General features: G+C 34.3%; 3 protein-coding genes across 7 annotated transcripts; all 3 read right to left on the bottom strand.

Moving 5' to 3' along the window:
* LOC18590222 (histone deacetylase 8) lies at nucleotides 1,657–4,031 on the bottom strand. Of its 5 annotated transcripts, none has more exons than XM_007015629.2 (5): nucleotides 3,672–4,031; nucleotides 2,865–3,445; nucleotides 2,594–2,765; nucleotides 2,209–2,271; nucleotides 1,948–2,128 (listed from the first exon to the last, which is right to left on the bottom strand). In XM_007015629.2, the coding sequence occupies exons 1-4, from the start codon at nucleotides 3,943–3,945 to the stop codon at nucleotides 2,240–2,242; spliced, it is 1,059 nt and encodes a 352-aa protein (XP_007015691.2). In that variant the 5' UTR covers nucleotides 3,946–4,031; the 3' UTR covers nucleotides 1,948–2,128; nucleotides 2,209–2,239. The 5 variants fall into 5 exon arrangements, with proteins under 5 accessions (XP_017982939.1, XP_007015688.2, XP_007015689.2 ...); XM_018127451.1 differs by having other exon boundaries at nucleotides 2,038–2,128; nucleotides 2,594–2,756; XM_007015626.2 differs by lacking the exon at nucleotides 2,209–2,271 and having other exon boundaries at nucleotides 1,927–2,128.
* On the bottom strand, nucleotides 4,862–6,779 carry LOC108663299 (aluminum-activated malate transporter 2-like). The gene is made up of 6 exons (XM_018126915.1): nucleotides 6,491–6,779; nucleotides 6,242–6,382; nucleotides 5,870–6,139; nucleotides 5,632–5,744; nucleotides 5,435–5,561; nucleotides 4,862–5,277 (listed from the first exon to the last, which is right to left on the bottom strand). Exons 1-6 carry the CDS (start codon nucleotides 6,777–6,779, stop codon nucleotides 4,862–4,864), a joined length of 1,356 nt encoding a protein of 451 aa, XP_017982404.1.
* Nucleotides 8,522–10,747, bottom strand: LOC108663298 (aluminum-activated malate transporter 2-like). The gene is made up of 6 exons (XM_018126914.1): nucleotides 10,450–10,747; nucleotides 10,069–10,209; nucleotides 9,699–9,971; nucleotides 9,297–9,409; nucleotides 9,079–9,222; nucleotides 8,522–8,947 (listed from the first exon to the last, which is right to left on the bottom strand). Exons 1-6 carry the CDS (start codon nucleotides 10,745–10,747, stop codon nucleotides 8,522–8,524), a joined length of 1,395 nt encoding a protein of 464 aa, XP_017982403.1.

Here is a 26,056-nt window from a genome sequence, read left to right as displayed (position 1 = left end):
TGTTATCAACCATCCCTAGCTTTGGTCTATCTTGAGACCCAAAAACAGAAAAATGATGTGTAGCAACTTACATCCATGCACTAAAAGCATGTTAGACAGATTCAGGGACATAAAGAGTTGTTGCAATGTGGAAAGGTGTAAGCTTGGGTGCATCAAATTCACATTATGAAACCTACCAAAAAAATTCACATTGTGGATACGCTAGGCCCTTATATTAATAGCAAACTTTGAATCTAAACGACAAAATGGAGTTTTATTACTTAGATCCATACTCAATTTAGATCAATTTTCCACATTCAAATAAGATGAATGCACAGAACAGCTGGATTTGTTGAACCCCAGTTTATGGTGAGGCCAAGATCTGAAGCAAGAAATTATTAACTAGCCATAAAGTGGGTACCTTAAACTTTTTTTTTTTGGTACAGCAACCAATATGGTGTTGAGATTATGATTTTTATAAATTAACATATAGAAATCACCAAGTCATGTGTATTTTCCCTCTCAATACCTTACTTTTATCTTTTATTTCAAGTTTTGAAAATGAAAATAAAACAAATGGTATTGTCTTTGTGTTAAGCCTTTCCTACATGTAAGAGTTGATCTTTTAATCAAATGTCAGAACATAGGGTGGAATGAATAAAGGGGTAAGAGGCATGAGAATGGAATAGGAAAGGGCATAGATAATTGTGACCTCACATGGTTACAACTAATACTCAAGAGAATAAGAAAAATAATTATAACTCCTAAAGTTTTGAATTATTATGTAGGTATTATAATATATAAAGGTGATGATGCTTGAAAAACTTTGCAAACAAGTTTGTGTGTTATCATGTATTCATTCAACTGTGAATAATGAGATGCTGAGACCCACCGATGGTGGAAAGGATAATAATTCTTTTATTACGCAAAAATGGATTCCATGATTTTTAAAATTCTACATTAGTATGTAAGGTCAAAAGGACTAGAAACCTAGTCCGTTTGGGCACATCTTTTTTGCATATAGGAATATGTCTGGTATGCATTCTACTTCCACCACTGAACACCATGAATGTATCCATCCATCAACTCCACCCTATGCTTCCAATAAATTGTAATGCATTTTGCCAAGGAAGACGTTCCCTTAAACTCAATATTTCCAAGTCCCTGCTAGCCCAACGCCCAAAAGAAATCATGGCTATTTGGATCAAATTGTTTGACTGGGTGTTATCAACCATACTACCCATGCATACATGCAGACAAAGACTAACAAGCCAATAAGCTGATAAGCAAGCACCCAATATTGCCACTATTACAGCTGTCTTTGCCGTAATGAAATGTTGCAACTCGTAAGTGATGCCGGCATAAGATGCAAGACTACTAATTTATTTTGGATGCAAATTGTGGCATATGATAGCTACTATGTGAGACAGTTTTAGGGCCATATTCTTCATCGATATGATAAAGATATTGCTTAAAATGATTGAGCTTGTTCTGGTGATCAACCTACCTTCTAGGAATGGTGGCCACCTTCCCACAGTTGTATTATTCCCATTCTGAATAATACTTCAGGGTTACTTGTCAAAAAATAAAAAAATGATTGAGCTCTGCTGTGAACTTCAATGAGTTTAATGAATATAAATAAATGGTTGCAAAACTACCAGCTGAGTGCCTTTTTTAAGAGAAAAAAGATCGTGTTTATTCTGTTTATGTGATGAAATTTATTTGTACAACAACAGTTTTAACTATACACATGGCACGATTAAAGCGAAGATATAAATTCCAATTTACTCACAACTCAAAGTTACAAACCTTAATCAGCTTGTAAACATACCCCCGAAATCATGTCTCAATCTTCCTTTAATATTGGTACAGTATTCCTTTGGTACTGCTTAATTGATTCAATGACTTTAACAGCAAAAGCCTCATCCTCTGGGTAATATGCAATAGGATCAGACAACAAAGGAAGTGGAAGATTAAGCACACCTTCTAGTGTTGCATGAACACAATAAGCGGAGTATGTAACCTGGTATCCCCCTTCTTGGACAATAAGAAGGCATCCACCACAATGCCTATCTGCCAAGCTTCGAACTATCCGCCCAATCTCACGATAACCATCCATTGTCAAGCATTGTCTTCCATTTGGATCAAACTGCACAGTCATTTATGCAATCAGCTTTTATTAACGGTAATACTAGATTTGTTATCTGTTTAATAAGGGATAAGCAGCACCTATTTCAGAGTTTTTAAGTTTTGTCTAGTTTCATCTCTGTTTGACCAAAACAGACAATAAACCTGACATTGCATAAATCATAGAAGGGTATATGAAAAGAGCTTTCAAAGTTCCAAAAGATTCCATACTTAAAAAATGATGAGAGTTATGATCAGTTAAAATGTTGAAAGCTACAGCACTCTTTACTATATTGAACCATGAACTTTTTTATTGAATGAGTGAAAAATCTCTTCCTATATTTATGTTTTCAACTGAAGAGCCAAATCATGTTCTCGTTTAAACAATGAATATCTTTAACTGAAGACCCAAATCATGTTATACCCAAAACATTGACAAAATAAGAATACTTTTAAAGAGTATTCAAGCTCACAACATTCTGCTTACAGATTGGCAAGGAAAGGTTGTGTGTGTAGTCAGAGGGTGAAGGGGGCAGGAAAGGGGTGGAGGAGAAACACAAATAATCTCTTGTAATGCCTCCGGTGTTTGTGAAATTTAACATGCCATTTTTATCCCTTAGAAGGCCACTTTTTGTTCCACTCTCATACATCTTCAATTCCTTCCAAAAGAAGATATACGCTATAAGGTAACATCCCATCTTTAGACAAACAACTTCAATAAAATTCATAAAGTCAGATTAGGAACAAACGAAACTTACAGCACTTGAGTCCTGTCCAATCACCAGCACGATCACATCTGGCTCAAACTTCTGAACAGCTGGGGCAACCAACTCCCTCATCGCATATTCATATCCCTTGTCACCGGTTCCATTTGGCAAAGGCATATTCAAATTATACCCAAATCCTTCCCCTTCACCAAGCTCATCTACTGTTCCAGTTTGCGGATGAGAAGGACCCCAAGAACCATGATTCATATGGAGGGACACTGTAAGAACTTTATCAGACCGATAGAACCCCTCTGCTGTCCCATTGCCATAATGAACATCGATATCTATGACCGTGACCTTTCTACACCCTGAATCTAAAGCCAATTGCACAGCAAGCCCTGCGTTGTTAAAAAAGCAATACCCATCTGCTTGAGTAGGTTGAGCATGGTGACCTGGAGGCCTAACCAATGCATAAGCTAGTTTCCCGTGGCCATCAAGTATATGTTTCATAGCTGATAGCGTAGTACCGGCAGCTAGCAGAGCGGCATCGAATGAACCAGGGTTCAAGAAGGTACCACCACAGATTTCCTTACCCCCATTCTTGTCGGCTTCAACTAGCGTATTAATATATCCTGAGAATTTATCAAATTAAAAAAAGTTATACCATTATCAAACTAATTACATCAATCCCAACTACTTAAGTCACATAATTACTGCAAAGAAGATGAAAACTTTCTCTAAAGATAGACATCCTATCCCCAAAAATTTGCATCTTTTTCCATTCCAAAGGAATTATTGGAAACGGAAAAAAGATCTTTGGAATCTACCAGATAAATAGGAAAATGAACAAAAGGCTACCTTGGGAATGGAAAGAGAGAAGCTCAGGAATATTAGCAGGTCTGCCAGTGTGCCAAGAGACGTGAGGAGAGATGGGTCCTCTTTTGAGGATAGAGACGATGTTTCTGACCCTGTCTGAATTCTCTGGGTGCTTTTCTAACACCTCCAAGAAACCTGGGTCGATCCCCGTGTCAAATACGCCACGGCCTGTGTCATGTCTTAGCATTCCCTCGTGCCAAAACACATGGATGCAACCTGTTGAGGACGTTGGAAAAGGTTGGCCGGGAACAGACATTTTGTAACTGAGCAGTTGATAGGACTGGAGTTCAGTTCACGGTTTCCAGTGATGCGTTCATATGCTTGGTTTTTCTTCATTTCGGACTTTCGAAGTCCTCTAATTGGTTCTGGGCTTCTAAAAAGGTCCAATCGCAAAATGACATAAAAAGCGGATTGGTTCGCTCCCCGTCACCGTCTTCTATACGAATTTCATTTTTTAGAAAATATTTATATTTATTAGTATAATATATCAATAATTTAGCCTCACATGATGCACACGTATGACATATCCTAATGATTTTAAATCTTTTCAGAATTATTCATTACTAAATAATTTCTATCAAAAAATCATTTGTCACACACAGTATATAAAGTTTATTACGAATTCAATACAAATTGAAAATTGTACCTCATACAATTATTACCTTAAATTATAAAGGAGAAGTACTAACAAACTGTTCTGTTAAAAAAGTTTCCAATTTTAGTGTGCTCATGTGTTGAACATCCTTATACAGTCTACCAAAATTTCTTTGAATTTATTTCAAATAATTTTAGCTTATGAAGTATATATTTTAATATTTAATAAAATATTCATCCTGTGGAACGCATGGATGCTACTCAGCAGGGGGCACAGTTGGAATCCATTTTGAGATTAGAAATGTAGGTCTAAATCAAATATATATGCCTAAATCTTCAGGGAAAGATTCTAGGTTATACACAACTTGCCTTTCAAAAAGAAAAAAAAAAAATACTTCTGAGAAAGATTCTAGGTTATACATAATTTCCAGACTCAACTTATAACTTCTAGAATAAGGAGAATATTCAATAATATCTTATACATGTAACAAATTTGTTGAACAGTTTGAACCCTTCTGAAAAGGTCTGTCTGGTGACCATTCCCACGAAATTCTGACATTTGAAGACCTTAATCAGAATCATTCCACAATGTTAATTACATGATTTTCTCGTGGATCAATGCTAGACATTGGTCGGATTGTACTCCGACCGATTGACTGTGATCTTTCTGCTGTCATATTGCTCTTGAAATGAGCAAGGGAAGCAAGTTGATGAACAACTTCAGCAATTTTCTCAGTGCATACCACAAGGTCTAGTAGTACTGAAACAACTGCGGTAGCTGGTATTGTCTCTAAAAGTTCCACTCCTTCCCATAAGCCAGATTTTATTAAAGCTTTGAGATTTTCAGCAGCAATTTTTGAATTCGAAATGTGGGAATCAACTGAAGTTGATTGGACCATTTCCTGCATCGCTGATGCCAAGTCCTTTAACGCTTTTCCTGTTTCTAAGCTAATCATTGTGCACGGCTCTTGGATTCTGCTACGGATTTCAAATGAAGTCTACAACAGAAGGAAATGCATTTAAATTTGCTAATTTGGCAAGAATTCAAAAATGCAGAAGGTAGTCATATTCGTGTTTAAATTAATTGTGAACATTTCATTATAGTTGGAATATATAGCATTTGATATATTACTTGGTTCTTAAAGAGTTAAGATAGCTGTTAAGTGCTTCAATTTTGTAGGCACATTCACGAGTCAAGTCTCCAACTTTTCGATGCTGTTTCCAAGGATGGCGAAACCTGAACCTACCATGACGAGGTTCCCATGTTGCTAAACTTGCCTGTAAAAGATAAATGTGCTTAAATCAGCAGGAATTCGAGTAATTATCTAGGATGGTTAATTATTTGTACCATATTTTCTTCACTCTCTTGCGAAGTGAGAACACTTTTATATCTTCGAGGAAATAGCTTCTCTTGGATCGATACTCCCTCTTGAGGGACACTGAAGTATTCAGCTCCAAATCCTGCAAGATTTCCTGGAGAGTTGTAACTCTGATAAATTCAAGAAAATGAAAACAATACTCTTGATATTTATATTATTAAGATTCCCATGTGCAGCATATTGGCAATTATTATATCCAAGGCTTACCTTCTAAAAATGTCCCAAGCTTCTCCAAATTTACAGCTACAAGATTGTGAAGATCCTCCCCAATGCATACAGGGAAAATAATAATACTTACAAAAATGGCAGCACAGCTGCCAACAACGATCGTCAGTAGCCTTTGCAGCGCGATGATTAGAAGTTCTTCTCGATAACTCAATATAGATATCAGACAGAAGGTAAGTATGAAAACCATTAACCCGAAATCGTATTTCACTTTCATTTCAGGCAAGAATCTTAGAAATGTGAAAGACGCGCCTGCAACAAACACCAACAGGATGGAAATGAGTTGAATTAATTGGATTAAATGGAAATTTATATTTAAATTAGCTACTTCAAACATATTCCTATATATCCTACCTACTACAGAGACCAAGAATGAGAGTAATATAGGCTCTCCAGTCTTCCCAAAGATAATTGCTAAGTTATGAGCCCCAATACCTAAAGCAGCAGCTAGCAGCGTTGCTAGCATCCTATTTAAACCTTTACCAAGTGTGGCCCCTGAAAAAATAAACAACAAAAATGAAGGGAAAAAAGGTTGACTAAATGGAAATTCGTCTACTTCTAATTAAAAGGTTAATAAGCTGCTTGTAGAAGTTGCAGACTTACCCACAGAAAATTCAAGGACAAAGATAACAGTTAGAACAGCCCAAATGGCATTGACGCCAAAGCCATTGCAAAGTGGCTTAAAGTAGTAGAATAATGAAACAAGAGTGAGGGCCAAAGCCACTTTTAGGGAATGAACAACCTTTCTAGGATCATCTTTCCCCAGATTCTTGGCCTTCCTTGCAAGTTCAACTACTCTATTATTCAATGTCTTGCTAGGCAGCAGGGCCTTGAGCCACTGGCGCCCATAAGAGAAAGGGCCAGGATTAATTTCATGAGCTGGAGATGACATTTTAGTTTGATGTATACTTGATTTGGATGGAAGCCAGGAGTAATACAATTGAGATAGAATAATTTCAGTAATTAGACGATGAGAGAAACCTTGCTTGCTAACACCGTTACATATACTTTTGAGTTTGATACGCGTATATCTCATCAGTCGCACGTCTTTGCCACATTTAGAGTATGCGCCTAACGTTTTCTTTAATATCTCCTTTTGTTTTTGGATTCCTTTGAAGGCATGAGATATTACTCTCATTCCAAATTACATAATATATATAGCAGGATCATTTTATTGATTATTTATATATATTTGCATACACAGTCGAACAAAACCTTGAATGAAGCCAATTGAAAATGGGATTCGATTAGTTCAAAACCGTGTCACTGTTGATCCTCGAAGTGGTCAATTGCATCAAAGGACTACAAGTACTGAGTCATGCATTCAAAGTGTGGCTCTTTTTTGGCCACCTCATTATTTTTATATTTTTTTTTCTGAAATTTCAATATTATATACCCGCTTAATTCTTTCAACAAATGAAAATTGAATAGCAGGGACTATTCCAAGCTGTTTTCCCTTATCTATGCATAATTTGATCAAGTTAAACATTTTTTTTCATCTCATGAAGACCCTACCATTGTGAAGACATGAACTTGAAACCTCAAAAAGAAGTTTCTAATGAATTGTTGGGATGTTTCCTTGTGATATTTATTACCATCAAATATAATTGTTGAGGTTGCCTTTTAGTTTGTGCGATGAAATGCCTTGGTGGGGGTCAAGTGTTGTGATGGAAACATTTAGAAAGAGGTACAGCTGTAGTAGAGTGAGGATTTGTTAGCAATTTTGGTGCACTGAACAAATGTTAAGCATGGCTGTACGAATTGTGACAATTCTGTCTTACATGTGTGTGGGGTTACCAAAGTAAATATATGTTGTATTAAAAAAGATTGGTGGTTTATTGTATGTTGTTATGTAATGTTTGCATTCGGGGCAACGAATGGGGTGAGAGTTGGGTGATGGTGGGGGTCAATTCTGTGAATGGGTGTTTGTATTCGGGCCGTAAACAGGTTACCACCATGCTTGTATTTTGGAATTTCCAGAATCTGTATCTATTTTGATATATCAATAAAGATATTGACTTAATAAAAAAATAATAAGCAATATGTGATCATTTGCTATGCAGACTATTTCAAAACGGTAAAGTTTAATTATTGGTCCTTGCAATCTAATCAAATTTGATTAGCTAATTATTTTAGTATTAAAAAAAAGAAGTATCTTGATGCATTGTCTATAAAGTTTGGAGATATTGAACACTCAAGAAAAGAATAATTTAGATTCATAGATATTTATAAATTGTCATATAAGACAATTGAAAGCAAAAAAAAAAAAAAAAAAGTAAAAACTCTCACTCATATATGGTGGTATGCCACTTGAATGTCAAATTTGATCCATTGTATTTATGTGCGTATAGATATCAGAGTTATATTGCACAATTTGTTTTTGGGATAGTAGAGGATAAAATGATATATGTTTAAAATTCAATAGGTCATTTTGATAGTTTTAGAACTCAACTGCACAAAACATGATCGGAAGTGTATTACCCTTACAAATAAAATTAACATGCAATTCACACTGGTAACGAAGCATGTTAAATTAAACCAAAAACATAAAAGCAAGTTAAAGAACTATGTTCTTATATATCTCTGTGAAATGCTCGTCAAAATTAGCAATTCCAAGCCATTTCCGAAACATCATTATTCCGCAAGATTAACTATATGATGTTGTACATCATCATTAGATATTGGCTGCACTGTACCCCTGCGAAACGAATTTCGTTGTTCTTGCGTCATTGTTGAGTCTAGCTTCTTAAACCGTGCGAGAGAGGCTAATTCATCAACAGCTTCAACAAGACTTTGCGTGCATGTTACAATGTCTAGTAAAAGAGAAGCGACTGCAACAGCTGGTGCCATCTCTAGGAGATCAGTGTCGTCCCATATTTCTGTTTTGAGCACAGACTTCAGATTTTCAGCTGCACTATTTGAGTTTGCGAGGTGGATATTAGCAGATGTCGATTCAATCATATCATTCATTATTGATGCTACTTCTTTCAATGCCTTTCCCGTTTCCGTGCTAATTGTCATGCAAGGCTCTTCAATTCTTTTACGTATTTCCAAAGGAGTCTGCTAGTAGACCAAAAATCTGGTTACTTTAATTATGTCAATGTTAGTAGAAAATCTGAATTCTATGTTTCAAAGAATACATAATAGTGATGTAAGTTAGTTATAATAGTGATATAAGTTAGTTATTGTACTTGGATTTCGGAGTTAAGATAGCTGTTAAGAGCTTCAATTCTATATGCACATTGACGAGTCAAGGTTCCAACTTTGAGGTACTGTTTCCAAGGGTGGCGAAATCTGAACCGGCCATGGCGTGGTTCCCAAGTTGCTAAACTAGCCTGTAAAACTTGAATACTTTTTAATTAGTTGAAATTCAAGTAATTTCTTCCACCAAAAAAAGGGTCTTACATACCATTGTCTCCTCGCTGTTTGAGGAAGTAAGAACACTTTTGTATCCTTGAAGAAATGACTTATCATTGTTGGCTTGCTCTTGTTTAGATACTCCAAAGTATTCACCTCCGAAACCTATACATGTTTGCCTTATTTCATAAGAGAGAAAGAAGATTGCGCTCCAGGTTTAATTTTATTTCGGGTCATGGGAAATCAGGGGCAGACCTATGTTGACATAAGTGGTGTCACATACATCATTGGAGTACCAAAAATACTGACTAATCTCTGTTAGAGTTTTATATAGTTAATGATATTATTAAGCTCATTAATTTTTTTAATTATGATACCACTTAGAAAAATTGTTGAGTCTGTCCCTGTGTGCAACATAAGTTGCTCTTAGTATAATGAATATAAAACTGTGTACCTTGCAAAGAATTTGCTGTCTTTTCCAGGTTGGAAGCGATAAGGTTGTGTAGATCCTCTCCTACCCAAACAGGGCGGATACAAACGCACACTATCATGGCGGTGCAACTACCGATGATGATGGTTGATATCCTCTTCAAGGCAATGCCAAGAACTTCATCCTCTCGATAACCCGAAATAGATACCAAGCAAAAGGTCAGGATGAATACTAGCAGCCCAAAATCATATCTCGCCTTCGCTTCAGGAAAGAATCTAATAAATGTTATTGTTGCCGCTGCAGCACAGATCAAAGTTTTACTTAATTAGATGGAGGCTTTTAAGTAATTCAAATGCTTTTAGAGGCAAAACAAATGGAATCAAGGTGTGGCTACCTATTATGTAGACAAAAGTAGCAAGTAATATTGGCTCCCCTGTCTTCCCACACAGGGTTGCCACCCAATTGGCTAAAAGTCCCAGAGCACCAGCTACCAATGTTGCCATCATTCTGTTTAATCCCTTTCCCATTGTCGCACCTGGAAAAAAAGGGGGGGGGGGGGGGGCGGGGGGTGGAAATGCTTTTAGTTAAGAACTCTAGCTTGGTAAGTGTGACATATGATAATTGAAGTAATCGCTTTATTGGTGAAGGCCAATTTCTAAAATTTACCTTATAAGCTTTAGGAAATAAGTCATTGTGTGAATAACTTATATAATTTACTTCATGTTTTATAACCTTCTAGTAAACTACCGCAAGCTTAAAGAGTTTGCAAACTTACCAACAGAAAATTCAAAAACAATTACAGTAGTTAAAAGTGCCCACATTGCATTGACACCAAAACCATCATAAAGTGGTTCAAAGTAGTAGAATAACGAAACCAGAGTAACTGCTAGACCTACTTTCAATGCATGAATAACTTTTCTCGGATCATCATTGCCAATTTTTTTGGCCTTTTCAGCAATCGTAACAACGTTTGCCCTTGACTTCGCAGGCAAGGTCTTGAACCAGTGGAAGTGGCAGTGGCAGTGGCACCGCGCAGCAAGAGTTCCATCATTCTCTTGGTTTGAAGGCGCCATTTCCTAAGGCAATGAAATTTTTGCCAAGAAAATAGCAAATCTGTCTCCATTTTATATATCAGCCAAAGTTTGATTAGTTCCAGAAGGTTGAGAGCTCAAATCGACGCGTTCTACTGAATCCGGAAAGAACTTATTCGTATCTTTGATATTAATTTTATAAGTTGAAATTATTCTTGTGGAATTGCAAATTAAATCGGGCAGCTGTCGCCATGAGCTCCATCTGCCATGGTTACATCTTCAATAATCGTCCATGGTTGTCACGTGGAGACTTGCTGATTCTAGTCTATAGGAAGCATATGCATATAGAGGTCAACCCTTTCTAGTTGCGTTAGATCCACATATACACCATATACCACAAAAATGATCGTATCCACAAAATAAACCTCAAAAACATGCTTTGTTTATTCTCTCATTTTCGATTCAAAAATCCTTATGCATCATGATTTTTCCATTTTGGAGAGCTAAGAAATTATAAAATTTGAGTTGCAAAGCGCATTTGTGTAATATTCCATGCCCCCTTAATAAAAAAGAAAAATGTAGGATCAGGTGCGTGCGCCGAACGGAGCAAGGCAGAGATTAAAGCTATTATTTACTACTAGTATGTTGCAGCTCTCAATCCAAAAAACCAAAATTTTGGTATAACAAATTATGTCCAAAAATAATAAAAAAAAGTCCTTATAGGGTGATTATTTCAAATCCAACCAAAATAATGGGATTTTCTAATAATTTCATAATTTCATAAATGACTTTCTACTAGTTTTCATAAAAGAAATTAGTTAAATACACTACAACAAATTTGACTTAAAATAGCACATTTTTCAAATGTGCTATTAAAAATATTTTTAATAATATTTTTTATATTTTTTAGAGCATTTTTGTATATCTAACTTCACTATATAAATTTTTATATGTATTATGAATAAAATGTAACGATATAAATTTCATATACTAGTAAAAATTGTACTTTTTATATTGCTATTAAATATGAAAAAAATGAAGCTAAAAATTTAAGTAGCTCTACTTTTATAATTTTACTATATAAAAAAATATGTTACCTAAATAAGTCTGATTAAAATTCAATTTTTGTAGTGCTATAATGTTGTCGGTCATTCCAAGTTCTTATATGACATATTTCTAATTATGTTGTGTTAGGGGATAAGCCAAATCTTGAGTTAACGGTAAGCATAGCAAAAGAGTCCATGTATACATGTAGATATGATAATTTTGTATAAGATATGATAATAAAATATGAATATGATGTGGATTTAAGTGGATTTGGATTTAGGCTAATTGTATCGACATGGTTAAGATACAAATAAATCGTGTTTGAACTGTGTCAAATCTACTTAACTCATCTAAGACTTGATTAGTTAATCATGTTGTCTTGTATCCATATAATTTGTGACCTATTTATTTAATCGGATTTAGGTGTTGTGTAAACACATTTAGCACGTGGTTAAGACTTATTTATTGATCCATATAAATATTAATATTTTCATGATGATGAATATTAATTGATATTGAATTTAATTATATATAATCAATATTATGATTTTATACTTTTTAGTTGTAAATTTGAATTATATATTTTAATTTAATCGTGTTAATTGTATCAATCATGTGAATGTGTAATAAATCATATAAATTTTAATCGTGTTAATTGTGTCATATCGTATAAAATTTAGCTCGACATGTTTAATAAACGTGTTAGTCGTGTCGTGTTATACGTTTATTAATTGTATCTTTATATGTGTTTAAGATCTTGATGCGATTAATTAATCGTGTCATGTTCGTGTTTATTCGTATATCTCTTAATACCCTACGCTTACATGATATGGTTAAGACACAGAAACACAAATTGCTAGATCTACACACATGTAAGACGTCACTTGAATTCAAGAGTCTAAACTAATATGCTTTTGGATGGCATAATAAACCCTTAAACTATTTTAAAAAATTCAATTATATTTTTATTCTTTTATTGCATTCAATAAGTCTCTATACTTTAGTTTTGGACCAAATAAGTTCTTATGACTAATAGTTGACTAATTGTCATTAATCAAAATATCATTTATCATTTTATACTCACGTGTTGATGACATGGACAGTGAAAAGTACCATACATCCATGTCATCATGCCACATCAATATCTATTATGACATGTTAGTATATCATATCAACGCCACGTCGCATAGAATGACAAGTTGTATTTTGATTAACAATAGTTAGGTAACCTTTAATCATAAAGACTTATTTGAGTCAAAATAAAATTATAAGAATTTAATTGAATACAAAAGAAAAAATTTATTTGAATAAGATATTATATCTTTTTTGATCTTTATACATATATGCTACCTTTACACTCTTTTTAGTGAGGTAGGGAGTGATGTCTCAACAAATCTCCTCTAATTACTTGTGAGTTGTGATCAGTTCTCTTGTGTGAGTAAACCATGCTATTTTGGTTACCCAAGCTGTTCATAGTGGGTGACCTTTTACATTTCTTCTTAGCTACCCACACATTTTAGGCCCACCACTCAACCTCAATCTCGTGTGCATTTTCTTAGCGCCAGTACTCAACATCTATGTGTATCTCTTTAGGCTTAGTGCTCAATCGTAGGTTATCTCTGTGCATTGTTTTCTTGTGTGATAGAATTGTTAGCTCAAATATAATGAAGAGTAATCCAAGAGGGAAGTAAATTGAATTTCTAAAATTTTTTTAACTAATCAAACTTTTAATTAAGACAAACAAAAGATAAGTTTCATAAACTTGTTTTTCAAGCAAGATATAAAAGCAGTAATTTGATAAGCGAATCAACAGATAGACAAGCTAAAGCAAATCAAGGCTAAAGGACTTCCAAGAAGTTTCTAGGTAGAAGCAATACATACAGTAGCCTACATTCTCAATTAGAGTCCCATAGTTGCTTTGCAACACGAAACCCCTTTTGGAGCCTGGTATGGGCGGAAGCCTAAGGTAACTTACTTTAAGGTTTTTGATTACTTTGCTTATGTTCGTATTCCTTCTCAAAAGAGAATTAAACTTGATGAAAATAATGTGACGTGCATTTTTTGGGTATAATGCTGAAACTAAAAGTGATAGATTTTACAACTTTCGTACCAAGAAGTTACTAATTGTTTGTGATGTAGTGTTGAATGAAAATAATGCTTTCAATTAGAATGAGGTGTATCATCGTCCAAGTTTCATGCAAGATGATAATGAGTTGGTGGACACTCCTCTTCCATCCAATGAAGAAAGCAATAGCAATTTTTGTCCATCCAATATTCCTAGAACCAATTCATCAACATCTTTGAAATCATCCACACTTAGTCCATTTTCCTCAGAGACACCGCCAAGAAAATAGAAATCCATGAAGGAAATTTATGAAGTAATGAAGAGACGTTAGATTGAAAAAATGGAAGAACCAAGCTCATTTGAAAAAGCAATGTAATGGGTAGAATGGCGCGATGCCATGGATGAAGAAATGAAGACCTCAGAAAAAAAATGAGATTTGAGAGCTAGTTGAACTACTTAACAACAAAGAGGTAGTGGGAATGAAATGGTGCCAGACGGTTCAATTAACAAGTAAAAAGCAAGGTTGGTTGCTTGAGGTTACATGCAATTTGAAGGAGTAGATTTGGATGAACCTTCGCTCTAGTTTTGAGGTTAGATACTATCGAACTGTTTTAGCTATAGCTACTTAGCATAAGTGGAAAGTTTATCAATTTGATGTAAAGTTTTTTTCTTTTAAAATTGTATTTTGGATGAAGAAGTTTATGTGTAGCCAACCTAAAAGTTATGACGTGACAGGTCAAAAAAGTAAGTTGCATAGGTTGAAGAAAGCACGACCTAAAGCAAGCTTCACGGGCTTGGCGTGAAAACTTCTTCAACACTTGTGGATTTCTATAGAAAATATTCAAGATCTACGCAAAGAATTAAATCGCTTGATGAAAAATAAAAAATTATATAGGGGCTATTTATGATAGCCAACTAAACTTAAACCTATATTGGTATGCAAGTAAAGTAATTATAATAGTCAACTAGACCTAAACTTACTTGGTGTGCAAGTAAAGTAAATAGTAAACAAGAAACTATTCCAAACCTAGACTTCCTTGGAGTGCAAACAAAGTAAAAAGAAAATAAAAAAAATATTCTCCTCAATATATTCCTAGAATTAATAATTACAGTTCATGTTGACACTCGCCCTCAAGTTGGAGCATAGATATCAATCATGCCCAACTTGTCGATTATACTATGCAACACCTTCCTTGAAACTGTTTTCGTGAGAATATCAGCTAGCTGACCTTCAGACTGGACAAATGAAAATTGTATAATTTTTTGGTCGAGGTTCTCCTTGATGAAATGTTGATCAATTTCAACATGTTTGGTGCGATCATGTTATATAGGATTTTGTGTAATTTCAATGGCTGCCTTATTATCTAAATAAAGATTCATAGGTTTTGTGTATTCAATTCCTAACTCTTTGAGAACACTTCTAATCCATAATAAGTCACATACACCATGAGCCATACCTCGCAATTTAGCTTTTGCACTTGATCTTGCCGTAACCTTTTACTTCTTGCTCTTTCAAGTGGCAAGATTACTTTCTAAGAAAGTAAAATAACTAGATGTGGATCTTCTGGTTATTTGATCACTTACTTAGTTAGAATTTGAAAAGCCTTCAATGTCAGAGACACCATTTTTTGAGAACAAAAAACCTTTGCCTAGAGCACTCTTCAAGTATCTTAAGATTCGATATACTGCATTGTTATGTTCTTCACTTGTTGCATGCATAAACTGACTTACAACACTTACAGCATAAGTTATATTCGATCTTAAGTGTGACAACTAAATTAATCTCCCAACCAACCATTGATAATGACCTTTGTCTGTTGGAACTTGATTTGGAAAATTTCAAGCTTACAATTCATGTTTATGGGTGTGTCTATTGGTTTGCAAGCAAGCATTCCAGTTTCAGTTGAGAGATCTATCACATGTTTTCTTGCGAAAGGAAAATCCCCTATTTTGACCTTGTAACCCCAATTCCTAAGAAATAGTTAAGTTGCCCAAGATCCTTCATTTCAAATTAACTAGCCAAATATTCTCGTAATGCTTTCATTTCGCTTGGATCATCTCCTGTTAAGACCATATCATCAACATACACGATTAAAGTTGTTACCTTCCCTTTTTGTGTTTTATAAACAAAGTAAGGTCTGAGTTGCTTTGTTTGTAACCAAATACTTTCATTATAGAAGAAAACCTCCTAAACTAGGCTCTAGGTAACTATTTCAGCCTATATAATGACTTCTTTAATTTACAAACTTTCTTTCTACACAAAGAACTGTGTTTAATTCTTGGTGGTAGCTCCATGTAGATCTCTTCCTCTTAGTCTTCATTGGGGAAAGCATTTTTAACATCAAATTGTTGTAGAGGCCAATCCTAATTTGCTATTATAGATATGAGAATACAAATTATATTGATCTTGGCTACTGGTACAAAAGTTTCTTGATAATCCACCCCATACCTCTACATATACCCTTTAGCAACTAACTTTGCTTTATATGAGTCAATGTTGCCATCTACTTTGAGTTTCATCGTAAATATGCATTTTCATCCAATTGTCTTCTTTCCTTTGAGTAAAAGAACCAGTTCCCAAGTGGCTCTCTTTTGCAAAACCTTTATTTCTTCATTCATTGCCTTGATCCATTTTGGATCTTTTAATGCATCTTACAAACAACTAGGAATAGATATAATGGATAATTGATTAATAGTGAGTGCATACGATTTAGACAATTTGTAGGAGGACATGTAGTTGCTAATTGGGTATTTGACTTTAGCTTTAGGATCAGGTTCATATTGTTTCTTTAGGACTCCCTTATTCGATCTTTGTGGATATTTATGAACTACCTATTTTATAGGAACATGTGTTTCAAGGGACTCATCAGATATAAGATTCAAGATTTCATGGGATTCATCAGATATGGGATTTGGGATTACTTAAGGGAGAATATTTTGGGTTGATTCTTTAGTTGATGGTGTCAACATAACCCTAGACAATTTTGAGGACTTTGTGACAAAAGCACCTGATCCATTTGTAGAAGAACAAACTCACTCTCAATTTCAAGAATACTATTACAACATTGTTGAACACTTTTCCCAAAAACGTTCATTCATTTCCTATAACTCCATAAACTCTTCTTCTCCACCACTTTGTTTTAACACATTCTCTTCACTAGAGCTTTCCCCCTGAAGAAAAGGTCTAGAGATTCCCCTTGAATAATAAGGCTGTAATTCATGAAAAGAAACATCCAAGATTATATGTAATTTATGAGTTTGAGGGTCATAGCACCTATACCTTTTTTGAAATCAGTATAACCAACAAAGACACATCATTTTGCACATGGATCAAGTTTATTTTGTAGTTTTTGGGAATGTGAACATATACAGTGCAACCAAAAACTCGTGGTTCAAGATAAGGGAGGTGGGGAATTAAAACTAAAGATTGCGTTTTTTGTTAAAGGGTTTTAAAGTCTATTACTCGAGAAGGTCTTTGATTAATAAGGTAGGTAACGAATTTTACAACTTCTTCCCAATAAAATCAAGGTATGTTCATGTCAAAGAGATAGGCACGGACCATTTCCAATATCTATATATTCTTCCTCTCCACCAATCCATTTTGCTGCGAATTATAGGTACAAGAAGTTTGATAACGAATCTTATGGTGGCTCAAAAATTCATCAAGGGATCCATCATACTCAGCACCAATGTCCATTTGCAGAGCATGGATTTGCTTCTAGTACTGAGTGCCCATTATAGTATAAAATTCCTAAAATACTGTGCATACATCACTTTTATTTTGAAGTAGAGATACCCAAGTCATTCTTGTGTAATCATCAATGAATGTAACAAAGTGACGTACTTTAGAAATAAAAGGAATTTTTACAAGACCCTAAATATCAGAGTGAATAATCGCAAAAGGTTCTGAACTTTCATTCAAACTTGTTAGATAAGAAATACAATGGCTTTTTGCTAGTTTGCAAATGTCATAATGAAAATCTAAAGCATTCAGACCTGAAAATAGATGTGGTTGTAATTTCTTAAGATAGCTGAATGAAAAATGTCTAATCTTTGGTGCCATAACCATATAGTCTCTCAAGCCTTATCTTTACTACTAGCTAGATTCGCCTGGCTAACTTTCGGTCTCCCACTTTTTGTTAACTCCAAATAGTAGATTTTTCCTCACCTAACTCTATAACCAAGAATCTTTCAAGTTAGAATGTATTGAAATATGCAAAATAAAAGCCAAAAAGTTATAGTGCAATCAAAAATAGAGTTAATTTGGCTAACAGGCAAAAAATTGCATTCAAAGGATGGAACAATAAGAATTGTATCTAATGTAAGAGTATTGGATAATTTGATAGAACTCTTTTCGATAATAGGACATGTACTACCATTAGCTGTGGAGATAACATATTGAGAAGAAAGGAAGACTGATTGTTTGTAACATATGTCGTAGGCTTCGATTAGTTTTTTTTTTTGTGTATGTCACTATGGTTTTCCTTGCAATTTTCTTTCTAGGTTTCTTTGTGAAGTCCCACCACTTAGGATAGCTAATCATTTCATAAAATGATTGTTTCGAATGACCTGTTTCACCACAATGAGTACATACCAGACCATTAGATTTTCTAGTTGATTGATTATCGATTTTTCGAAAAGCTAAATTATGGTCCTTGTTGAGTTCGGTTGGCTAGCATAGTTGTGCTCTCAAGATTTGGACAAGAGCCTCCCATTGTCTAGCTTTGTTGATATTCACTTTTGACATATGCATACGTGCTTCCCAATTCAAGTTTTGGATCTTTTTGTAAGATTTGTCCACATGCCTGATCAAATTTAGAATTAAGTCCATTTAGAAAAGTATGGACTCAAAACCTAGCCATCGTAGATTGTAATTAGACTACACCTTCAACTGTTCATTCTTGCAACATAGTCTTATGATCAAATCCTTGAAAAATAGCCATAAGTTCATTATAGTATGTTGATAATGGTCGGCCATTTTTTTTGGTAGAGAAAGATCTTAAGTTCAATTCAAAAATACAAGTTTCGTCTAATCCATCATAAAAAGCTTTCGATATAGCTTCCAATATATCTTTAGTTGCAGGAAGACGAATAAATCATTGCATCAGTGATGGACTCATTGATTCAATAAGCTAGCTTTTCACTTTGTGATCTTCAGTAATCCATGGTCTAAGATTAAGATTTCTGGGGGTGGGTTTTTATCTTCTCCGATGAGATATCCAGCTTTGTTGTGAGCACCAATACGCATCTCCATGAGTTGAGACCATAATAAGTAATTTGTCTCATCCAATGTGATACAGGTAAGAAACATAAAATTGTCTTGATGGACAATAATTTGTGGTGTTGGGTTGCTTGGTATGGTTAGAACAATGGAATTGCTTGTTACATTGGAATAATGGAAATGGTTTCTGCCATGTAGTTTCAAATGAACAGAAGAAAAAATTGTGATGGTGATTTTTTGAGTATGGGCTTCAGAAAATGAGATTCGTGTTAGAGAGTTCTTTTTAGATTAGAACTGCTCTGATACCATGTAGAAAATATTCAGGATCTAAGTAAAGAATTAAATTGCTTGATGAAAAATAAAGAATTACATAATAGCCAACTAAACCTAAATCTACTTGGTGTGCAAGTAAAGTAATTATAATAGTTAGCTAGACCTAAAACTACTTGGTATACAAGTAAAGTAAATAGCAACTAAGGAAGTATTCTAACCTTAGACTTCCTTGGAGTACAAGCAAAGTAAAAAGAAAATATGAAAATATTCTCTCCAAGGTATTCCGAGAATTAATAATTACAGCTCATGTTGACAATTTCTTAGAAGTCAAATAAGCCCACATTTTATTCCAAGACTAAAGCTGATGAGAGATTGATGGTGTGTCTGTATATTGATAATCTTAACTTCACTTGTAAAAGTTTGTCTTGATGAATGAGTTTCAAAGCATCATGGCGCTTGAATTTGAGACGATTGATTTAGAGTTAAGGAGTTATTTTCTTGGACTTGAAGTGATGTAATGTGATGATGGAAATTTTATGGTAGAAAAAAATATGATCTTCTTAAGAAGTTTTAGAATTTGTTAAAAATTATATTGATGTTATTTGATTAAGTTTATTTTGTTTCTTATGTTGCTAAGGTTAAGTCATGTGAAAGCACGACATGTATGCTGGCCATGAATCTCCCTCACATTCTAGTATGTTTCCTTATTGTTAGTGTCTTTTTTTTATCCGTTTATGCTATAGTTGTGTATTCAACAAGGTTTAGTGTTTTCTATTTTCTATTGGTCTATTTAGACACTATGTAATTGGCTATTGATTATAGTTGAGTCTTTCTAAGAAATATATTTGGAAGAGAATGAAAATGAGCTTATGTAAGCCCCTATTTTGCAAGTTATTTAGAAATTCTCATTTTTCTCTCTAAGATCTTGAAGCTATTATCATTTTATCATGGCAACAGAGCCTTTAAGGGTGTTGAAAGATCTGTGAAAACTTTTTTTCTTCATTTCTCAACCTTTAAAACTCATTTTTCATTGTCTTTCTTGAAAACCCGAGACCAACCTTGAAATTGGATGGCTTTTTGAAGTTTTAATACTCCCTTTCCATCTCTTTTCATAGGTGAAAATTTCCTATTTGGAGTGTCAAGATGAAAGCCTATTTAAGAACTTTCAATTTATGGGAAGTGGTTGAAATCGGTAGTGAACCACCGGAGTTAAAGAAAGATCCCACTCTTGCTTAAATCAAACAACACAACGAGGAGGTGGCCAAAAGTTACAATACCCTTGCTCGCATCCACTCTACCATTTCAAGCACGATTTTCTCACAGATCATGACTTATGAGATAGCCAAGGAAACAGGGGGACACATTTAAAGAGAAGTACCAAGGGAGTGATCGAAGTAGGCAAATCCAGGCACTCAATCTATGGAAAGAGTTTGAAGTGCTTAGGATGAAAGAAGAGGAGATGATTAAGGACTACATCAATAAGGTAATGAAAACTGTTAACTAGTTTAGATTATTGAGTGAAGATTTAAATGAAAAAAAGGGTAGTGAACAAAATACTTATTGGCTTGCTTGAAAAATTTGAGGCTAAAATATCCTCATTAGATGACTTTAAGGATATTGCTTAACTCTCTGTTATAGAGCTTGTGAATGCTTTTCAAGCATAAGAGCATTGTAGAGCTATAAGGATGGATCCCAATAGTGAGGGAGCCTTAATGGTAAAACAAAAGAAGATGCTAAAAGTGGCTTTAGAGAGGAAGAAATGGAAAAAAGTGAGAAAGATAGAATGCCGAATGATATTAAAAAGCAAAATGGCAAGTTTCCACCATGCCAACATTGTGAAAAGAAAAATCATTTGGAGAGGGTTTGTTGGTTCAGATCGAATGTAAGATGTAGAACTTGCAACTAGCTTGGCCATGTTGAAAAGGTTTGCAAAGCCAAGGAAAATAGACAAAATGAAAAGGTAGCCATTGTTGAGTAAAATGAGACAATTGAGGAGGACTTTTTTATGTCTAAAAGTCTTGGCAATTTGTAAGAGAAGAATGTCTAGTTTATTAATAGTGCTTGCTCAAACCATATCATTGGAAATGAAAATGTCTTTGCTTCATTGGATAAATGATTCAAGTCTCAAGTCGAGATAGGTAATGGTGAATGTTTAAAGATTTGTGGAGTTGGTACTGTTATGGTTGAAACATCACCAGGTATGAAGCTAATACCAAATGTTTTTTACTTTCCAGATATTAGCTATAGCTTGTTATCTGTTGGTCAATTGGTTGAAGACAACTTTTCGCTACTGTTTGAGAACAAGTAATGCATTATGTATGATTCTGCTGGCCATAAATTACTATCGGTTAGCATGAAAAACAAATGCTTTCCATTGAATTGGAAACACATGAACCATTGAACTTATCAGTGCATGACAAATCATTCTCAATTATGGCATAAGTGTCTTGGCCATGTGAAAATTATAATTCCTTGAATATCATGGTATCTTTCAAGCTTGCTGATGGTTTTTCAAGTCTAACCAAACCAGATGAACTATGTGAAGCATGCTAATTTGGAAAACAAACTAAAAACCCATTTCCAACACAAAGTCTGCAAGGAGCAAAGAATCTTGAGTTTATGCATTCAGGGAATGGAGGACCCCATAAGTGCTTTTTCTTTGAATGGTAGCAAGTAGTATTTATCATTTATAGATGATAAAACATGTTTTTTTGCTGGCTTTACTTTCTTAAGTAAAAATCTGAGTTGTTTGAATGTTTCATTAATTTCACGGCTTTTGCTGAAAAGCAAGATGGAAATTCAATTAAAGGCTTAAGAATTGATAATGAAGGTGAATATTTTAGCATTAAGTTTATGAACTACTTAGTTAAACATGGGATAAGGGATTAACTTACAGCTCCACATAATCCTCAGAAAAACGGTGTAGTTGAGAGGAAAATTGCACCCTATTGGAGATGGCTTGTTGCTTGATCTTTGAGAAATGCCCAAACATTTTTTGGCCGGGGCAAGTAATAAAGCAAATGATTGCTAAATCTTGTTGTTATTAAAGCATTTAAAGACACTACACCATGTGAAGCATGGTTTGACACTAAGCCATCTGTTTGTCAGTTTAAGATCTTTGGTTGTATTGCATATGCACATATAGTCTCCACTAAAAGAACAAAACTAGATGAGAAGGCTCAAATTTCTATGTATCTTGGTGTAAGTAATGCAAGCAAATGGAACAGGTTATTTGATGTCAACGACAACAAAGTGTTTGTCAGTCGAGATGTTGAATTTGATGAAAACAAAATATGGAATTGGTATAAACATGAAGCTGAAGAATTTGAAAACCAACAAGTTTGTCTTGATGGAGAGCCAACTAAAGCTAAATTTGAAAAAATGACAATATAGATGATACTTCAGTACGTAGAACAAGAAACTTGGTTGATATCTTTGAAAGGTGTCATCTTACAATATTGAAACTAGCCAACTTTGAAAAAGCATTCAAGTTTGAAAGTTGGAAATTAGCAATGTAGAATGAAATAGGCATGATAAGTAAAAATGATACATATTTATTAGTTCTTAGACCAACTGAACAAAAGGTAATTAGAGTAAAATGAGTTTTTAGAACTAAACTCAATCCAATGGCTCCATAAACAAGTTAAAAGCCTATTTGCTTGTTAAACGATTTGCTTAGGTTTATGGTATTGACTATACCAAGACCTTAGCAAGGCATGATACAATGAGATTATTAGTTGCCATTCTAGCTATAGAAGGTTGGCAACTTTGGCATTTACATGTAAAGTTAACATTTCTTAATGGGTTTTTGGAGGAAGACATTTATGTGGAGCAACCTAAGGGATTTGCTGTGCCTGGCATGGAAAACAGAGGTTGTAAGCTTAAGAAGGCCTTGTATGGGCTTAAACAAGCTCTTCGTGCCTAGTGTGCTAGGATAGATGCCTATATGGACAAAAAGGGTTTCATGAGAAGTGAAAATGAACCCACCTTGTACATCAAAGATGTAGGGATAAAAGCTCAAATCATTGTCTCCATTTATGTGGATGATTTACTTTTAGCTAGTCTTAATGGTTTTTTAATGAACAAGTTAAAAAGCTTGAAAAGGAGTTTGAGATGACTAATTTAAGCTTGCTATTCTATTTCCTTGTTTTGGAGATTATTCAATTTGCTAAGCGATTATTCCTACATTAAAAGAAGTATGCAAAAAGCTCATTGAAAAAATTCAAGATGGAAAACTGTAAGTGTTCAAATACTCCACTACCAACAAATTTAAAATTATCCAAGCATGATGAAGCACTTGAAGTTGATTCAACTCACTGTAGAAGTCTTATAGGAAGTTTGCTTTATTTAATTGCAACTAGACTAAACTTGATGTTTTGTACAAGTCTACTATCAAGATTTATGCAAGCTTCAACCATGACTCATTTATGTACTATAAAAAGATTATTGAGGTATTTGAAGGAAATCGTTGATTTTGGTATCATGTGTAGCAATGCTCTTAGCTCAGATCTTTAGAGGTTATTTGGATAGTGATTGGATGAGCAATCTTGATAGCTCTAAAAGCACTACAGGTTATGTTTTTTCTTGGAATTCAAAGAAATAGAATATTGTTGCACAATCATCAGCTGAAGTTGAGTATGTCTTAGCTTCAACAACAGCTAAACACTTTATTTGGTTGACGAAAATGTTGCTTGACTTAGGGAATATGGATTGTACTCCCACAGTTCTCTGGATTGATAACCAGTCGGCTATCTTAATGGCTAAAAATCCAGTCTAGCATGGTCGCATAAAACACATTCGTGTGAAGTATCATTCTATCAGAGAGTTGGTAAAGAACAATGAAATTCAGGTTTGTTACTGTAGCTTAAATGACCAATTTGCAAATATCCTGACCAAGAATTAACCTGCTGACAAATTCATGAAGATGAAATCAAATATAGGAGTCACTAAATTTGATTTCAAAAAGATATGTTAGAATTTGTTAGAATTATGCTGATGTTATTTGACTAAGTTTATTTTATTTCTTATGTTGCTAAAGTTAAGTCACATGAGAGCAAGGCATGTATGCTAGCCATGAATCTCCCAGATAGTTTGGTATATTTCCTTGTTATTGGTGTCCTTTTTTTGTCTGTTTGTGATACAGTTGTGTAGTTGACAAGGTTCAGTGTTTTTTATTTTCTATTGGGCCATTTGAACATTATATAGTTGGATATTGATTATAGTCGAGCCATTCTTAGAAATATATATGAAAAAGAATGAAAAGGTGCTTATGTAAGCCCCTGTTTTTCAAGGCATACTAAAATTCTCATATTTCTCTCAAAGATCTAGAAGTTATTATTATTTTATCAAGAAGTGCATGCTGCAAGATGTAATTTAGTAAAGACAACAATGATTACAAACCAGAAGTTCAATTTGAATAATGACAAGGAGAAGGTTGATGCTTAAGCCTATTGAAGTTTAATTAGAGGTCTACTATATCTTACAAACAACAGATTTGATATTTCATTGGCTACTAGTATTCTGAAAAGGTTTATGCAAAGTCTAAGTACTTTCCATTTTGGACTTGCTAAATGTTAGATCTTGGAATTGGAAAATCAAGAAATTGGTTTCGAGGCATGTAACAATGCCACTTTCCTTAAGGTTTTATTCACCTCTACTTGTAGTGTGTAAAAAAGTTGCCAACATATAAATTTTGAAAATATAATGAATTGAAGTGATTGATAGCTTTTTGCACTAACGAAATCAATCCACCGAGCACTCACTAGAGTATGAAAAATTATCAAACTTTTGTAAGATTTTTTCGTAGCAAAATGATATAGAAGGAAACCTGGAGAATATGGAGAAAGAATGAGAGATTGTTTGTCAAGCCCAGCTCTATTATATACTTGCCATGTCATTCATGTACTTGATAGCATATTTGCATAGTCGGATGCTTCGAAAAATCGTTAAAAGTCGATATCGTACCTAGTGGTACAATTAAGTCGATTAAAACCTCGAACGAGTCCAAATAGAAATTTTAGGATGTATTTGAGAGTTATTGAATCTTAGAATGTTTTAAAATGGTGATTCGGAGTTCGAGGATTAATTTGGAATCAAATCGAGAATTTTTATAACGTAGGGGGAAAATAGTCATTTTTCCATCCAAGGGCAAAAATTGGAATGTTGGATGAGATTTTGACCAAGTTTGACTATTTGGAGCATAATTTGAATTTGAGAAGTGAAAAATTCCAATTCCAACATTTTTTCGAGCATAAGGGCAAATTGGTCATTCCACGTGTTCATGAGGACATGATTGGAATTTTAAAAATTTTACACCATCGTGACACTTGTCAAGCTCATGAATTTCACCTATTATCATTTTTTATACTTTGGATAATTGAGGTATTATATGTGGTAGTAAGAAATGCTTAATAATTAAGTTTTAACCATGAACCATTCACATGTTGACAAGTGTCAAGCTTGAATTCTTTTATAATTTTCTTTATAAACAAACATAAGCCTCTCCCAATTCTTCTTTCATTGCCGTGCAAGCCAAAAAAAAGGGGAAAAAGAATAGAAACAACCCTTGAGGAAGAAAATTCAAGAGAAATTCATCGGTTACCGAAAAACGAAGCGATTTGAGGTAAGATTTCACGATTTTAGCTTAAGATTCACTTCTCCCATGCTTTCTTTTTCATTTTCTATGGTTGAAACCCAAACTTTCATGAAGGAAGTCATGTTGGCCAAATCAAGGGGGGGGGGGGGG

The sequence above is a fragment of the Theobroma cacao genome, chromosome 9, assembly GCF_000208745.1.
Source record: "Theobroma cacao cultivar B97-61/B2 chromosome 9, Criollo_cocoa_genome_V2, whole genome shotgun sequence".
Taxonomy (NCBI): Eukaryota; Viridiplantae; Streptophyta; class Magnoliopsida; order Malvales; family Malvaceae; genus Theobroma; species Theobroma cacao.
The sequence above is the reverse complement of the archived record's forward strand: the minus strand, read 5'-3'. Positions and strand labels throughout refer to the sequence as shown.

Excerpts from the sequence above, each read along its gene's own strand:
- LOC108663299 (XM_018126915.1), bottom strand. The coding sequence starts at position 6,779 with ATGTCATCTCCAGCTCATGAAATTAATCCTGGCCCTTTCTCTTATGGG. Across the intron at positions 5,745-5,869 it reads GCTTGGGACATTTTTAGAAG|GATTTGGAGCTGAATACTTC; the intron begins GTAAGCCTTGGA and ends GAAATCTTGCAG. Across the intron at positions 5,562-5,631 it reads AAGAGAGTGAAGAAAATATG|GCAAGTTTAGCAACATGGGA; the intron begins GTACAAATAATT and ends TATCTTTTACAG.
- LOC18590222 (XM_018127450.1), bottom strand. The coding sequence starts at position 3,945 with ATGTCTGTTCCCGGCCAACCTTTTCCAACGTCCTCAACAGGTTGCATC. Across the intron at positions 3,446-3,671 it reads TCTCTCTTTCCATTCCCAAG|GATATATTAATACGCTAGTT; the intron begins GTAGCCTTTTGT and ends ATAAATTCTCAG. Across the intron at positions 2,129-2,864 it reads TTGGACAGGACTCAAGTGCT|TTTGATCCAAATGGAAGACA; the intron begins GTAAGTTTCGTT and ends ATGACTGTGCAG.
- LOC108663298 (XM_018126914.1), bottom strand. The coding sequence starts at position 10,747 with ATGGCGCCTTCAAACCAAGAGAATGATGGAACTCTTGCTGCGCGGTGC. Across the intron at positions 10,210-10,449 it reads TGTTTTTGAATTTTCTGTTG|GTGCGACAATGGGAAAGGGA; the intron begins GTAAGTTTGCAA and ends CTTTTTTTCCAG. Across the intron at positions 9,223-9,296 it reads CAAACAGCGAGGAGACAATG|GCTAGTTTAGCAACTTGGGA; the intron begins GTATGTAAGACC and ends CAAGTTTTACAG.